This window comes from Cetorhinus maximus, chromosome 11 (assembly GCF_964194155.1).
Source record: "Cetorhinus maximus chromosome 11, sCetMax3.hap1.1, whole genome shotgun sequence".
NCBI classification, from domain to species: Eukaryota; Metazoa; Chordata; class Chondrichthyes; order Lamniformes; family Cetorhinidae; genus Cetorhinus; species Cetorhinus maximus.
Genome location: NC_135889.1, coordinates 95,479,851 through 95,497,330, shown reverse-complemented (window position 1 = coordinate 95,497,330; position 17,480 = coordinate 95,479,851). Strand labels below are relative to the sequence as shown.

Below are 17,480 nucleotides of genomic sequence, written 5' to 3'. Positions count from 1 at the left end.
TGCGTCTGAACCAAGAGGCGTGAGAATTGGCCGGAATAGGTCTTCTGCATTTCGGGGCAAGCTGTTAGCATTTGTCTCAGCTCCACAGGCAGTTCGCCTCATCAGCAATATCACTGGCTGCAGCTCTGGGGTGACTTCCAGGGCAGGGGATGGTGGTTTGGATCTGGCAGTGAGGCAGGGGCAGGGGGAGAACTCGCAAGGACTGTGGAGTTGGAGGAAGTAGATTTGACCCTCTTGGCTCCACAGAAAGGTTTTTTTTAATTGAAGTTGCAGACTCCACTACAGAGGCAGGCACAGGTTGGGCTTAAGCTATCTGACTCCTAAATTGATCAGCTTTACATCTGATTTACAGCAGAGAAAGGGAAGTAAGGAATACCAATTTCTATGATGTTTTATAAGGTAATACATCAGTGGAGTTTGTCACAGTAAGTGAGATATAATGTTGTTTTGGATGGGGCTTGTAAGGATTACAGATGGGGTAGTGAATAGTCCAGGAGAGTAATGAGTAGCTGGGTGAGGATTGGGAAGCTAGTGGGTACTTGGCCTGGAGGAGTGAAAAAGAAGGAGCAGGAAAGGGCAGTTGGATGTTGACGGGGAGGTGCTGAGACAGAATGGGCTAGATTTTGCTCCTCTCGCTGGAGATGGGCTGAAATGGGTTGATATTGACCCATCTTCCTTTATTGGGGCTTATTACTCATTCAAGGTAGACTTTCATATCTATGCCAGAAAAATGGGGCCTGCCAATGCTGATGAGAATAATCGGCGGGAGGTAGGTGGGTGGTGGGACAGCTGGGTACAGATCCCTGAAGATTAGCAAATTAAGCTTGTTTTAGGCATGACTGAGTTAGGCTTAGAAACCCAAGGAGAGGGAGAATTGCTCACTGAAGGCATCAGTGAGCCTTCTGCTGCAACCCCTTTTGTGGCAGCCCCATTTTGGGGCCATTGTTGCTAGTGGACAGGCTGATGAATGCTGCCTATTGACCGTCATTAATGTGATGGGGGGTGTAGTGAATAGGGGAAACAGCTTTCCCTGCTGCAGCTGGGGTGGGGAGGAAAATCCAAGTTGGGGCTGGGCACGACAACTAGCAAAAGTATTAACATGCCAGCTTGTCGTACTGCTGCTATCTCTTAAGACAACTGGGCACATACACCTTTAATGTCTTTGACAGATTTAAAAGCTGACAATTTGTGTGGAGCTAATTTTGTAAATATATATGTAAAACCAATTTGCTGCTTTTATAACCACATTTGAAACACCAGTGCTTATTCTTTTTTCAGCTAGGCTTCCCGATCTGCCTGACAAACCACTGATTACCCCAGAGTTAGTGGGCACCAGCATCCATCTGAAGTGCACTTATGCGAGCCGTGCTATAAACAGTACCGTAGGATATGTGGTGGTGTGGTCCCGGATTTCCCCACTCCACACGAAGGAAGAGATCAAGAGGGACACGACCCTACAGCTGTTCTCGTTTGTGGAGATGGATGGAATGACCTTAAAACTGGGAGATACGGTAATGATTTCCAGATCTCTTGAAACAAAAGCCCAGCGATCAATTACGTTAAAGCACAAAACATCACTTTTAATTCCTGTTCAGGTTTCTCTGTGTAGCTTCAAGGTTAAAATATCATACCCAAGAAGCGAGGTTGTTCTGTAAGTGTAACAAAAGACTGTCAAATACACATTTATGCACAACTATTACAAATTCTTGGAACAGGAGAGTTGTTTTCCTGCAGCAGAAAGGATGTCTTCCCAGCCCACTGTGCCCCAAAGTGGGCAAGATTGCCACCTGATGGTTTGCAAAAACCCATTTGAAGTTAGCTCTCAGGAGATGGATGAAAATCTCCAGCATTTCCCTTCCGCCGTCAGCACCTTATCTTCATGACATGCCCGTGGGAACGTTGGCATTTAGTTCAAAAATATACAGTAAGAACTTTAACCTGCCTGTTTTTGAGATGTGACCTGCTGCGTATTTCCAGCATTTTCTGATTTTTATATTGGATTTTCAACATCTGACTTTTTTTTATCTTTACAATTTGGCTTCATACAAATGGAAAGCTAGAAAAAAAGTGATAAACAATCTTAGCAAAACCAGCAACTGAAGAGCAGCCCTGAATATAGACTATGACATGTAATTACAATGAATGTGCAATGGGGCAGTGATTTGTCTTAACTTAAATACAGACGTACCCAACGTTGCATCACTTTTAGCGGAAGAATGCAGCAATAATTTTGAGGGATTTGTCTCGCATCTTGCTGGAGAACTGTGTCCTATTGTGAACATGCAATGGTCTACCCTGCTTTATGAATCTGACTTGTTAAATCATGTTTATAGTCACTGTGGAACTGAATGGTGCCTCATAATCCTGCTAACAAATCTTTAGTGGAAACAAGAACATCTGAATAGGAGACCAAGACCTGAATTTTCATGACGATGGAAGGGCCCATGCCTTAGCCAAAATGGCGCTGGAGCCCCGATTCCGGAAGTCCCAGGCATCCACCATTTTTGCCAGGGGTGGGGTCGGTGGGGGAATCATTGAAAAGTGCAGCTGCCTTCAGTTAGATGTGATTTTGGTCACCCAGGTTTCTGAAACATGACGTGTGGGCATTACATATTTGAGGAGAAGGTCTAAACTTACCGGAGTTCCTTGGAGAGGTATCCTTTTGGATAGCTTTAAAAAATTTAACCCAAGTGCCACAGAACTTCCACAAGTTATATCACAGCTGTGTGGCTGATACCCAAGGGAGTTGGAGGGTGGGGCTTGTGGCCTTGGAAGGGCAGATACTTTTGCTCCTCGTGATTTGGGTACCCAGGTGCCAGGAATGAGAGTGTGCCAGAGAAGGTAAGAGTGCGCCTCATGGCAAAGAAGCTGCAAATTGGGGATGGCACCTTCACACATTTGTGTCATAGAGCAACGTGAGCGTGACCAACATGAGGCCAGAGGGAGGGGACCAGGCCAGGAATTAGAGGCAGTGCAGCATGCACCAGGGAGGTTTTATTCTGAGGTAAGGGTCTACTGATTGCGGAGGTCTTATCTCAATGTGACTGCGAACCAGTGCAGAAGGTGGCTCAAGTTAACCCGGGAATTGGTCACCGACATGTGTGCCATGCTTCTCAGCCAGATCTCAAACCACAGTCAGCTGATCCTCATGTCTTGCCAGCGACTCTCAAGGTCACCGTTGGTTTGGATTTTTATGCAACCAGCTCTTTCCAGGGCTCAGCCGCATACATCTGCATCAAGGCAGTCACTGATGCCCTCTTTTCCCGGGTAGGGGAGCAGATTAACTTCCCGATGGATGTGACATTTCAGATGCAGAGGGCCTAGTTTGGAGAACTAGCAGGTTTCCCTCAAGTGCAGGGGGCTATCGACTGCACCCATGTAACTATACGGGCCCCAACTCATTAACCTGACACCTTTGTGAACAGGAAACCGTTCCGTTCACTGAATGTGCAGATGGTGCATGAACACACCAAGGTTTTCTTGCACATCTGGGCATGGTACCCTGGAAGCTGCCATGATTCATTCATCCTGAAGAATTTGCAACTGCCTCAGGATCGTGATTGGCTACTGGGGGATAAGGGGTACGTACCCCTTAAGGAGATGGCTGATGACCCCCTTTAGGTAGCTGTAAATGGAACCTGAACAGCACTGTAATATCAGCCATGTGGTAACCAGCAATACAATAGAGCAGGCTATTGGCACCCTGAAAATGCACTTCAGAGCCTTGACCATTGCAAAGGAGCTCTACAGTATTGCCTTGCAAGGATCTCCTGATTGGTAGTGGTGTGCTGCATACTATACAGTATGGCGTAGTGATGGGGGCCTACAGCCAGAGGGGACAAAAGCCCAAATAGCTACAACATCTGAGGCGGAGGACGATGAGGAAGATGAGGAGCAGGAGGAGGATACCCCTGTCCTGGCTCATGGATCTGACTCAGAGAAGGAGGAAGAGGGCAGCAATGGCAGACCAGCTGAGGAGCAGGCCCATGTAGCCAAGGCTGATTCTTTGCAGGAAGGGCTCATCACCAGAAACATGTTCATCCAGAATAGATTCACCTAGGCTCTTGATCACATCAGCCAGTACCTGGTGAGCAACTTCCTTATAATAAACCTGTACTATGTAAGCCATACATCCTAAGGGAAATGCCCATCCCGAACAAGAGAGGCATTTTTCATTGCTGTCTCCTCCACATTCCTTAATGCGCATAATCTCGCAGACCCACTCCCAGCCTGGGCCATCACCCTGGCATTATGGGCCCTCTAGTCCTGCAGATACAATGTAAAGAGTGCTGTTAGCCTAATATATGGTCCCAGCAGGGACAAATATCTAGATGATGGCAATGCAGCAAAGTGGACGTTCACACCTCCAATGTGTGCACCTTCAGGAACAGCCCCTTCCTGTTATGGGAGAGGTAAGTGCCAGATCTCCCACCTTAGGTGCAGTACTTCAGATGTGAACCATCACTTGGACCCCTGTGTGTTTGTGATGAACAACTCACATTGCCGGAGCATAGCAGGTCGTGGAACTTCTTCTTCGGCTGTACTCATGAATCCCCACGGTCCCCTGCTGTGGTGGCTATCTCCTGCCACGTCCTCTTGGTCTTAGGGGGTTGCACTGGCTAAGGGAATGTAAATGGAGTGCCATCTCTTACCTCATCGACCAGGATCTGCAAGTCATTGAATCTTGGCACAGCACCACCCACTTCATCCCCAGTTTGTCTTTGGGATGTTCTGGCATGAGAAATGTCAAAAGAAAATGCTTCCGGCTCTGAATACTTTCACACACACTTGTCCTCTGACATAAGCCATGTTCCCTAACTGATCAGTGCCTAATGTTGGGGGGGGCGGGGGTTGAAACAGGTCTGGATAAATACCAAGTAGCCTGCATTTTGTTCATGTCACTCCCAAATAGCATGCTGTGCTCCTGACCACAAACTACCCTGCTGGCCTGCTCCCTCAGAGTCACACTGTCGTGCAATAGCAGTGCACAGCTCTGAGTGTCCTGGTCAAGGGCCCATTGCATAGGCACACCCTGAGAGATGGGTGGAATGAGGGTAGATGGAAGGGCAAGGGATTGTGGCAAATATGATGTGTTTCAGTCATCCCCTGAGGCATTACAGTAACTTGAGACAGTACACAATATTGTGAGCAGCTGATGCTGCCAAGACGTTGCCATATCCATGGCCGTGTCAAGCTTTTCCAGCCTTAAATTGGTGAGTGTGCTCCTTCATTGCAATGTGAATAGGCAGCAGCAATGAACTATATTTTCCTCTGGAAAGCCCATGATGTGCCATTTCCTCCAGTGTCAGCAACCAGTTGGAAGACCATCCCAGTTCACCTGGTTGGTTGACGTCTCCTCCAAGGGAAAGCAGCACCTCCATACACTTCCTGCCTTACAGCAGGAACTCCTTACCAGCCCTCCTTTTATCCCTGATTGAGTTGTGTAATGCACGCTGGTCCCGCCTCCGCCTCTGCGCAGTGCCTGTTAGCACCCGCCCCACAAAAATTTGAACATTCCGGGCAGTATTTCCCAAGTCTGGTTTGCAGAGTCGGGAATTTTCCTGACTCTGTGCTCCCGAATCGGGAGCAAAAATTCAGCCCCTAGAGTCACTTTCAGCTCTGTCTTTCTGCGCAGCTCCCCTTTCCAACCTCCTGCTGCTTCAGGGAATCAAACACCCCTGGATCTGGCTTTCTTTAACATATCCATGTACAAGGTGTCCTGGCTTGTACCAGTTGGCTTATTGAACTTATTTTCTTCACAGAAATGTTTCAACTGCAAACTTTTTCTCAAAGAGAAAAAGAATATTACAGATATTTCAACCTCCTGTGGAGTTTTTTTTAAAAAGAACTAACTCTCCCTAGACTTTCTCCCATCCTATAATTGGAAGTAATAAAAGCTGTTGAGATTATCGCGTTCAGGAAGGATGAATTAAATGGGTTAAAGGACCTCCTTCAATCAAACCTATTTTGCACTGTATGGGTAAATTCACCAATTTGTGGTTTGAGTCTAGAATCACATTTAATTGGAGTGTGGCTTGGAGACTTTGGTTTGTGTTTCCAGCCTTCACTCCCTTAAGAATGAGATTGGTGAATTTAGACTATAATTTTGGAAATGTAAAGACTCAAGTACTGGGAACTGGCAGGCTTAGTTATGCTACTCAAATTCCCTGCACACCTTTAATGATTGATATAATGGATGCTTTTAGTTCAGTGATAAGCAGTTACCATTTCTGTAGTACTATAGTTAATGAATACTTTGCAAATACAAAGACCGTTTTGCTTAAAATAGTGTTGGGAATCACAAATGTGCCATTTTGCAAAAACCTTGTCATTAGCGGTAGAATCTTTGTTATGTGCAGTTCTGGTTGGAAATAATTTTTCATGCATCCTAATTAATTGGATATAATTTAATTTGTTGTTGCAGACACCATTCGAATTGTATTTTTATTCATAATCTGAATAGTTAAATAAAAAAGACTTTTGTAGATGTCTGTGCAAAAGTCAGTTTTGAATGGGCCCAATATATCACGCAGTTGCATCTGCAAATCGCTTCAGACTTGTAACATATGCATTTGTTCTTTTGCATCTGCTTAACTCTTTTACAAAACACTGAACACTGTGGGGCTTAATTCAGGGATGCATCACCAAAATCAGTGAGATGTAGATAAATTTGAAGGATAGTGAATTTCTGTGGGAGTTCTGTGGGAGTAACAGAAAGCAGGTCCCTCATAATGCTATTTAAGCATTTAAAACCATTATGGATCTCAATAAACATGTCCATGACTTTTATTCATAGTCTTGCATAATGTTGTTCTGACATTTATTGTGATTCAGCCTTGTTTATTTTGTTCCAGATTTCAATGAATGCACTGTTGGAATTTTCTTACTTCAGCATGAGTTGCTGCTATAAAAGTTAAGGGCAGAATCTTGCCCTTGTTGGGCGGGCTGGGCGGGGGCGGCCGGGGGCGGCCGGGAAGCTGACCGCCACCCACGATTGAGGCCGGAAGGCGATTTCACGCCGGCGGGCCAATTAAGGCCCGTCCAGTGTGAAACGCAAGCAGCAGCACTCATCGTGGGGCGAGCACGAACTTAGCACATGCGCACGAGCGTGCGCTTGATAATCTCCCTGAGGCACAGAGTTGCCTCAGGGAGATGAAAAGTTTTTTTAAAAAAGAAATTAAAAATGTTATAAAACATGTCCCCTCATGTGACTCTGTCACTTGAGCAGGGACATGTTATTAGTTAAATTTTAAATTTATTAATTTTATTTTTATTGCTTTAGGAACCCTCATCCCGCCCGCAGAAAGGCTTCTTGGCCTGTTTGCCTGCCTGCCTGCCAACCGTAAGGTTGGACGGGTAGCGAAAATTTCAATTTAATTTAACAGGCCTTTTAATTGTCGGCGGGCGCGATGTCGACTCCGACGTGCACTCGCCGAATGAAAGATCGTGCGACTGCGCGTTGACGTCGGGACGCTTGCCCAGCGTCAACATGTGTCATTTTATGCTTGAGCAGATCGGGCATGCAATCGCCCGCCGACCTAGAAATTTTGCCCTAAGCCTTTTGCTACATTGAAACAATGTAGGGAAGGAATGCAACTTGTTGCCAACACAAAAAAAAACTCTCAAAAGGTTCAGTTAATACCGTTTGATATAATCCACCCAGGAATTGAACTTTTCAACAGAAGATGTGTTGGTAGCTGCTAAAATATCAACTTTACTGCCATAGCTGGAGGACCCTCGACTCATTGAATGTAAAATTCCATTTTGCCTCATGAGTCAGGATGACTGCGTAGCTTATCAATTAAGTTAGAGGAATCTTCACAGTTGGGATCTTCTATACTCAACAGTGATTATTCGATTTATTCCATGGATGGAATTTTATGGCCCCTTCGTAGTGGGGGTCGGGGGCCGTAAAATGCGGCAAGCTGTTCAAAAGTCCATTGACATCGGCGGGATTGTAAAATTCCACCCCATGGCCTGACGTTTTCAGGTGGCGGATGGGCTCGGCGGGAGCGGGTGTGGGCGGTTGCAGAGCCGATCGCCACCAGTGATAGGCTCCGCGCCGCCATTTTACGTGGGCGGGCCAATTAAGGCCCGCCCGGTGTAATACGCGAGCCGTACTGCTCAGCGCTACCTGTGCGGGTGGGAGGAGGAGGGAGAGTTGGGGCCAGCGCTCTTTCGCGCATGTGTGCAAAAGAGCGCTTCGATCTCCCTGAGGCACGGAGCTGCCTCAGGGAAATTGAATCAATATCGAAATAATTAAATAAATGGTTTAAAAATTTATTTAAACATGTCCCCTCATGTGACCGTGTCACATGAACTGGGACATGTTTTGATATTTCGGAAAATTTTAATATTTATTTAAAAGCTTTAGGAAACCTCATCCTGCTCGAGGATGAGGTTTCCTAAAAAACACGAAGGTCACTTGGCCTTTTCGCCTGCCCACCAACCTTAATGTTGGACAGGCAGCGTTAGCAATTACTTCAATTACTTTCTTAATGGCCTTAGTAGGCTGGTTACATATCCGGCGCGCGCCTGCTGAGCGAAATATCGTGGGATGATGTCCGAAGTCATCGTGCGTCATTTTATGCGTCGGCGTGTGGGGCCCATCCCCGCAAGCTGACTGAAAAATCCTGCCCCATAATTTTGTCCAAAAATAGCTTTTTTTTTGTTAAATGACATGGAACTAAAGGGGTACAAAGTGCTTTAATACCTGCCGATTGCCACATAACTGTTTTTGCTGCATCAGTGTATGGCCATGAGATCAGAATCCGTAGGTTAGATTAAAATATTGGATTTTTATAAATTTTAGTGTGTACAGTTTTACAGTTGGTCACTCCATTGACTGCACCCATGTCACTTTGCAGCTGACACATGTGAATTCTGAGATGTGCTGCAAATAAAAGGGCTTCCACTCCCTCAGTATCCAGCTGGGGTGAGACCCTAAGCCGATTACACTGCCCTATCCTCACCCCAGTCATGAAGCCACCATTGTGTGGCAGTCCGTTGTGCCATCTGCACTTAAGCCACCACAACAAGCCAAAGGGTGGCTCCTGGGCGGTAAGGGCTATCTGCTGATAATGTGGCTGGTGACTCCGGTACGCACCCCACACACAAGTGCACAGCATGCATAAAATGAAAGCCAAGCTGCCACATGAAATGTGATGGAGCAAACCATTGGGGCGCATGATGCAGCTGCTGCCCAGAGTTAAAAACCACTAAAACTTGGAAAATGATTGATACTCATCCGAGCTGGTCTTCTATACCATCAAATTGAAGTTCAGTTTGGACCGCTATCAGTCATTTCCCAAGTTTTACTGTTTTTCCCTTATGAGTGGCTGGACCACTCCGGAGGAGCCCTGCAGTACTTGACAGAGTTCTTGTAAAGATGTGTGGTAGTCTGCTGCATGATGCACAACCTCACTATCATGAGGACACATCCATTGCCACCAACTGTACAGTAGGCAGCTGAGGAAGAGGAAGAGAGGAGGAAACCTTGACGTCCCCTTCTGTCAGAGCTGTCCATGAAGATCGCATTTGAATGCGGTACCATAACCTCAACCCCAATTCACCAACAGCCCCACACCTTTCCTTCCCTTTGTTACTGACCATTACAGTGTTCACTTGGCCATAACAATGCAAAAATAAAATCAAACGTGAAATAAACATTCCAAACCAAATTTACAAATCAAACCATGCCATATTGCACAGAAAGATCAACTGATCATCCTTGTGCATTCCCTCCCTGCCTGTCTTCCATGTGCCTTTGCCTGTCTAGTGCTCCTAGGCCCCACTACCCCAGTGGCTCCAGCTTGGCTGATGGAAAGCTGCCGACTTTCAGTGGGGGAGACTGAAGATGTCTTTGGAGAATGTGCAACTCTGGACCTGGAAGACCCGGCCTGGTACTGCTGTGGCATCCTTCAAACTCTTTCAACATCGGTATCCACAGTCATAATGAGAGCAGTTATGACAGCAAGCTGATGTTGCATGGCAGAAATCTAAGCTTCCATTGCAGCTCCCAGACATTGGGTGGCTTCTGTTTGGGCACCTCAGGCTAAGTTCACAAGTGTGCTAATGGAGTTGGCCACAGCTTATATGCTGAAAGGATAGGCTCCCAGCTCTGCACAAAGCCCTGTGTAAAGTTGGTGCCAAACCCCTCCATTATCCTGGACATTGCACATAGACTTCCTGGCAGGCCTGCCAAATCACTAAGCATTTCATTGTTCATACCCGCCAGACTTCTGTAGTCTGCCTCATTGAAGTGCTTATCTCAGTCCTCAGTAGCAGAACTCATGTGTGACTTCACTCTCTGGGAAGTTGGAATCTGCAATATCCTTGTCTTCACCCAGCCCCAACTCCACCCAGGCTATAAGCCTCTTGAGCACAGTGTCCCACCACATGCATATTCTGCCTTTAAACTATCCTTTAAGTTAGGCAGTGTCGGTAACTGAGCTGGTGGCTGTGAGTTTGAAACCAAGTGACATTGTTCTTCATGATCACTGTCTTCTTGTTGTTCCACCTGTTGTCCTTCCACCTATATCTGGCCAAGTTACAGTTCTTGGGCATCTGAAAAGAGCAAGGCACAAGGGTATATTGTGGTGAGGGGAGGGTGGGAAGTAAGAGGTGCATGCATACATCATCTGGATCTACTAAATCAGCAGAGATTGTGGGGTAAGGGGGAAATGGGCTATCAGAAGAAGAATTAGGTAGAAGAATACCATCACCTTGGATCGTTTCAGCCCCGCTTTTGGCCACAAACTCAGTAATGCCACTCCAATGATGGCAAGCACTGTCTCTCCCATGGGGGTTAAAGCACGCGAAGCTTGAAGCAGCGCTCAGTGTGTGAGGGTGAGTGAAGCTATGCATGTTAGGCATGAGCCGTGATTGTCAGAACCTGGTACTAGGTGCATGATGGAGGTGTGGTGCATTGAGCACTGTCTGAGGCTTGAAGTGCTGTATGGCATTTGAAGATGCATTCACCGACCTTGAACACTGTGTGAGGTCACTAAACTTTTTACGGCCCTGCATTCAGCTTCTCAGGGTTTGATCCCTGGCATTGACCTCCGCTACCTGGTCCCACTGCTTTCTGAGAGATTGCCTGGAATGCCTTCTGGACCCTTGTGGATAGACCATCTCTGGACTTCCTCAGCCAAGGCCATTATCATGTCTTTTTTCGACATCAGAATGAGTTCCACACACTTATTGTAGGCACAGTGCACCTCCCCTTTAAGAGGTGCAGGCTAGCTTTTAGTGATGCTGGTTTCTCACAATTTTGCGTCCCTTACTCAGACATGCTGTAGCTCCCTAGTGTGACTGCGTTTTGCAATCATGTTAATTTGCTGGCAGCAGGAATTTGGCGTGCTGCCTGCATCGGAAGCAACTGGTGCAAGGTAAGCCCACATCGTGTTCCCCGCACTTATTTTCAGGGAAAATGGAATTTTATCCCATATTAATGGCTGTTTATGTCAGGCAGTTAGAAACTCGTTATGCATTGTTCAGGGGACGTTTATAGTCTGTGTTTGAGTCAGACCTGGTCTTAACTTTCAAACAGAGGTTTAAGCTGACCAATTATCAGTAGAACACTGAGAGAATCAGTTTGGCTGATTCAGGTATGATGGCTGTGACTATCCCACTATCACTTCACAGAATCACACAATTGTTACGAGTAGAAGGAACCATTCGGCCCATCGCGCCTGCACCGGCTCTCTGAGCATTTTAACTTAGTACTTTCAGTTCTAATCTGATGTAACTGCCAATTAATGTGGGGCTCTAGGAAGTGCACATGCTTTGTTTATTTTTTAAGAATAAAATGAAAGGAAAAGGGCCCCCGAATGAATGAATGACAAGGTCACAGAGGTGTATGTAAACACTCAATTTTTTCACTGGTAGGCAATTGCACAAATGTTTGCAGAACCAGACAGTATTTATTACATTTTGGGTCACCAATGCTTTAACTTTTCTGACTCTTATATTGCAACCAGTGAAGCAACTGATGGAATATTAGTTTGCATAGGAGGTTTCACACCTCAACCTTATCCTTCCATTAGATCTGGTACCACGTCTTGGTTCAATTTTATCTATCATTCTGCTGTCTCTCATAAAAAATCTGCCTATAGTTGGACACATACTTGAAGAGGACACATTTTCAGGGCTATGGGGAGAAGATTGGGCATGGGACAATATAAAACAGCTCTTTCAAAGAGACAACACGGGCTCAATAAGCCAAATGGCCCCTTTCTGTGCTGTAAGATTTTATGATTCTGTCATAACTGTTGCCTTAATCAGCCTGAAGTTCCCCCAGCCATATTTTTGTCTATTTGTAACTCAATTACATTTACAGAAAGGCAAATTTATTGAAAAGTAGCATCAATTGTTGTCTTCCAACTCTTTCAACAGCTATGCCTGATTTTGTATTTTCCAATGGGAAGGATGATCCTGAATGGATGTAGGGCAGAGTGTAATTCATACCTTCATGACATGATGAAAGCTCACTCATGCATAATTTTATGCTGGCAATTTTCTTGGGCCTGACCCAAATATCCAGTGTTACTGTGATGAAAGATTGGCAGAAACCCTGGATATACCGCATAATGGGAATGGATGCAGATGTATAATGGGCAGGAAATCTTCTCCGCTGGTTTACTGCCGAAGGTAAAAATTACTCCCCAAGCATAAAAATCTCAAAATGGTTCCTTATATTAGGCCCTTGGAACAGGTTAATGTATCTGAAAAAGTTACATATGTCATTGTAATCAATCTACTCTATTTTTACTTCAGTGTAATTTTATTTATAATTTTACTTCCTAACAAACCTATTCAGTAATTTTCCTATGCTACATGAACTGTAAATGTAGATTTCTTATTGGTTTGGAAAGATGCATGGTGGCTTCCTGGGCTATTTCAAGTATATACGGCAATGCTATAAAAGATTGATTGTGAACTCTCTGATCTGTTACCTCAGTTGTTTTGTGTACAAGATCATGTTTTGGTTCATAGTTCATGCCAGTTTGCCAATAGAAGCTGCATTTTGTTGAGAGCATGAATTAAAACCTTTGGAAACAGTCCTAGTTGTAACAATAAGGGGGATTTTGCCATCTATCATTCTCAATGGGGATCAGTGCTTTTAATTTTTCTCGGGGTATAAATTTTGGCACAACTGATCTTCTGAGCTGGAAGGACAATCGTGGTATCACCCCAAAGAGTATCAACTTAAAATGTTTTCTCAGAAGGTTAATTTAAGTCAGGGTTTATAGCTACTTTTGTTTTTTCCCAGGTTTACTGTAGAGTATCAACCTTCTTACGGGATTCTCCAGATATACGCAGTTTGTCCAGGGATAGTGAACCATTCTTTGCTGGAATTAAGGTGAATTAAATAATGTTTATATTGTTAAAAAATCTGAACACCTTTTCACACATTGATTTTATAATGAAATAGCGAAAGGTTCTGTTTGCCAAATTTAAATTAAGAGCAGATGTGGAGGAAATATTCTGTGATACTATATTCTGATATAAATTGGAGAAGATGGAGTGCAGCTCTATTGCATAAATAGCATAGACAAGGTTTGTATTCGATAAAGCTTTGGAATGTTCTATCCCATCCAGTGATATGATTCAACTCCTTCAATTTTTGGTTGAAAATAATTTAGGTAGAACTTCATTTTAATCCTATTTTTTTCAGGGGTGTGACGGTCATTTCCAAGTAGTAGATCACTTAAGGGACAAAATAAAGCAAGGAAAATGTTTGTGGGTCTACATTGGAAAATATAGAAGATCATGGGGTCACAGTCTCAGAATAAGGGTTAAGTCATTTAGGACTAGAATGAGGAGAAATTTCTTCATTAAAGGGTTATGAATTGCCTGTTCCAGAGAGCTGTGGTTGCTCAGTAGTTGAGTATATTCAAATCAGAGGTTGATAGATTTTTTGGGTACTAAGGGAATTAAGAGATACAGGATATTGTGGGAAGGTGGAGTTGAGGTAGGAGATCAGAGATAATTGTATTGAATGGTGGGCCAGACTTGAAGGACTGAGGCTTACTCCTGCTGTAATTCTTATGTTACGGAGATAGGGTGGGTCAGGCCATGGAAGGATTTGAAGACAAGGATGAGAATTTTAAAGTTGAGGCATTGTTTAATAAAGCCTGGTGCATACACACGGTGCTTTGTTGGGCATTTTCCCTGACATATTTATATGGGAGGGAGGATAGAGGAGGTATATAAGAAGTGTACATGCTGTCTGAACATGGTTTCACTGTGTACAGGCTACAGTATATTTTTCTCAGTGCTTGCAGGCAACTGCAGTAAGAGTCATACATAGTTATGCAATGTTGAACATTATGATATGGGGTATTCAGTGACAGGCTGTGTCATCGTTATCAGGATGTGCTGGACCACTTCTCTAGTGCCTACAATGGCCTGTTGAAACTGCACCATAATAAGGGGACAATATATTTAGGGAGCACAGTAGATAGAGGAGGCAGATGAAATTTCATCATTGATATCTCACACAGATGTAGAGATTGTGGTCTTTTTGAGTATTGGCAAAAATTAACTGCTCTCTGGCTTATCAGTAGCTTCCTCAAGACTCCAAATTAACTCTTAATGATTGCTACAAAATTATCCAGTGAAGTACCAAGAAGATTTTTAGGAACAGCCAAAAACCATTAGACTCAACGAGTCCAACCCATTTCAGATATCAACCCCCATCTCCTGTCTTCTCAATCTATCCTTCAATGTTCTCACTTCAGATGCATATTGAATTGTCCAATGAATAGGAGCCTATGTTTTATAAATAGGGGCATTTAATAGAAAAGTGAAGAGGTTATACTAAACCCAGACAAACTAGCTACAGCTTGAATATTTTGTTCACTTTTAGGCACCTTATTTTAGCAAAGATGTCAGAGCCATGGAGAGGGTAAAGAAGGGATTCACTCAGATTATGTTGAGATGAGAGACTTCAGCTATGAGCAGAAACTAGAGCAATTGAATTCATTGAAACATTTATGGTTAAGAAGTGATCTAATGGAGGTACTCAAAATTATGAGAGGTTTTGATAAAGAAATTCAGGTGAAGTTTTACACTGGTTCGTGAGTTGGTAACAAGAACGCAAGATTATCACAAGGAACGAATGGACTAGTTAGTTCCTTAATATTAATATTCACACAAATATATATTAAAATTGATACAAAGTATTTTTGGACACAGGATGCATTTTAAAATTCTCGTCCTTGTTTTCAGTATCCTCCAAGGTCTCTCCCCTCCCTATCACTGTAATCTCCCCCAGCCCTACAACCCCCTGAGACCTCTATGCACTTCTAACCCTGTCTTTTGCACAACTCCTATTATAATTGCTCCACCATTGAGAGCCAACTTTTCTGGTGCCTAAGCCGTAAGTTCTGAAATTCTCCTCCTAAACCTCTCTGCCTCTCTACTCCTCTTTACTCCTTTAAGACACTCTTTAAACCAAGCTGTTAGTCATCTATCCGACTGACTATTTATATGACTTGATGTTAAATTTTCTTTGATAACGTTCCTGTGAAGCGCCTTGGCTGTACTAATGTATTAAAGGTGCTACATGAATTCAGGTTGTTGATGCTGATAAACTTGATCTTATAAATGTGCTCCTGGAATAAAAATGAATTACTTTCAAAAAGCATTTTTTGGAAATAGACTCTGAAGTAATTAGCTGGGAAAACGATTGCCTAGGAAATCAGTATCTGAGGTTATTTATAACTGCAATGATTTATAATGTTTTAAGTTGAATACATTTTTTCTCACATTGCCAAAGGTTGCCTTTTGAAATTGCCTTCTTTCAAACAGTTTGAACCAGTGTCTTTGCAAATCGCAGAAGATGGCAAGGAGCATTCTTTGTTGATCCAAAGCACTATCCCTATCTCTTGTTTGGAAGATAGTCAGAATCTAAATAATTGTAAAATAACATTGCAACTCACCACCAATGACTCAGGTAAGACTTAAGCTTGTGAATGAATCCCACATTGTATATTTGTATATCAAGTGCTGTAAACAGTGGCTAAGCAACTAATGAAACATGGCTTCTGATTTAAAATAGACCTACAGAGAAAAATAATCAGAGGCTGTGTGCCCAAAATTTTACAAGCAAAAATAAGTTGTTTTATATTGCGTTCTCATTAGGCAACACACTTCATTTGTTCATTCTCTTTTACGTCACCTATCTTTTCCCAATGCAGAAATTCATCCTCTGTGGTCATAAACTAAGGTAAGTTACCTGAAAATAAAAAAAACTAAAAATACAACCAGAATATTTTTAAGAGATTTAGATCATTCATGAAGTATGAATTTAAACATTTGCATCGAATGTGTTTATGTCTGGATATCAGCATTTAAGATTTTTAAAGCTCCTTTGCTTTCTCTGTAGACATTGTGAAAACACTTGCGATGGATTAAATGACTTACGTGTGAAAACTCATTTATTTTAATCCAATACGGAAGTCCAACCATTACCTTAGGATTTATGTATCTAAAGGATGCTTAGAAATAATGTAATGCTTAGCAACATGCATCATCTATTTCTCTGATAACAGCGAAGTAACTGAAATGTTATCTGCTCTGGCCTAAGAATTATGACATGCAAATGCTTAATACGTCCATAGGAAATCTCTGAGACCTGCTGGTTTGAAATAAACAGGCTAAGCAACTTGTTAAAATAATGGACAGTGGAATTTCATGTGAGCAATGAAGCATTCATAAGTGATGATTGCCCAGTATAATTTCCAGGCTCCGTCCTTTAGGGACTTTGGGTAATGTAGCATTGTTTAAGCAAGACAGTGGGTGAGTAATCTGTTCCCATCCCCCACTCATTGTCTTACTGAAACAGTCCGCTCATGATCAGTTCTTTTTTCTCTCTGGTATAATGTTCTTTGTTGTTCCTTTTCTCCTTCCAGCTATAGTTTATGTGGAGAACTACTAATGATAATGAGCTGTAGAAACCTGATTGCCCTTTTCTGAATTATAACATTTACATAACGGGCTATTAAAAGACACTTAAATAAAATAAACTAGGCCTTCAAAGTGTGACATGAGTACAAAGATTTTTTTGAATCATTTAGTAATTTAGACATGGCATTGGAATTAGTTTGTCGGGAGCTAATACTTTTCACAATTAAGTGGTAATGTTTGTGCACACATATTAACTTATGCCACACGATGGGAAGCCATTAAAGTTTGTGGCAGAAAAGCCAAAGCTCGCAGTAGTATTTCTTGAGAGAATTTACGCATCAGTTCTCATTTATAGGCAAGAAACATTGATGGCTGAGATCACCCAGCGGACAGCACCATTTAATTTGTGCCAGGAAATAAGCACAAGCATTATTGCCTAAAAAGCAGAAAATATCATTTACTTGAAGGGGCAGTTTGGCAGTAAGAACTCCTTACATCTCAGCCAGAAATACCAAACTCTAGTAATCCCTGTGCCATTATGATATCCACCACAGCAAATTCTGTTC

At 43.2% G+C, this 17,480-nt stretch overlaps 1 protein-coding gene across 2 annotated transcripts in view; it reads left to right on the top strand.

Annotated features, from left to right (window-relative positions):
• Positions 1-17,480, top strand: part of LOC144686786 (von Willebrand factor D and EGF domain-containing protein) — a 309,526-nt gene that overhangs the window by 84,149 nt on the left and 207,897 nt on the right. For both annotated transcript variants that reach the window (XM_078552492.1, XM_078552491.1), the window contains exons 5-7: positions 1,279-1,511; positions 13,274-13,363; positions 15,817-15,961. In XM_078552492.1, the coding sequence (XP_078408618.1) occupies positions 1,279-1,511; positions 13,274-13,363; positions 15,817-15,961 (468 nt within the window). The remainder of the gene's footprint in view (positions 1-1,278; positions 1,512-13,273; positions 13,364-15,816; positions 15,962-17,480) is intronic.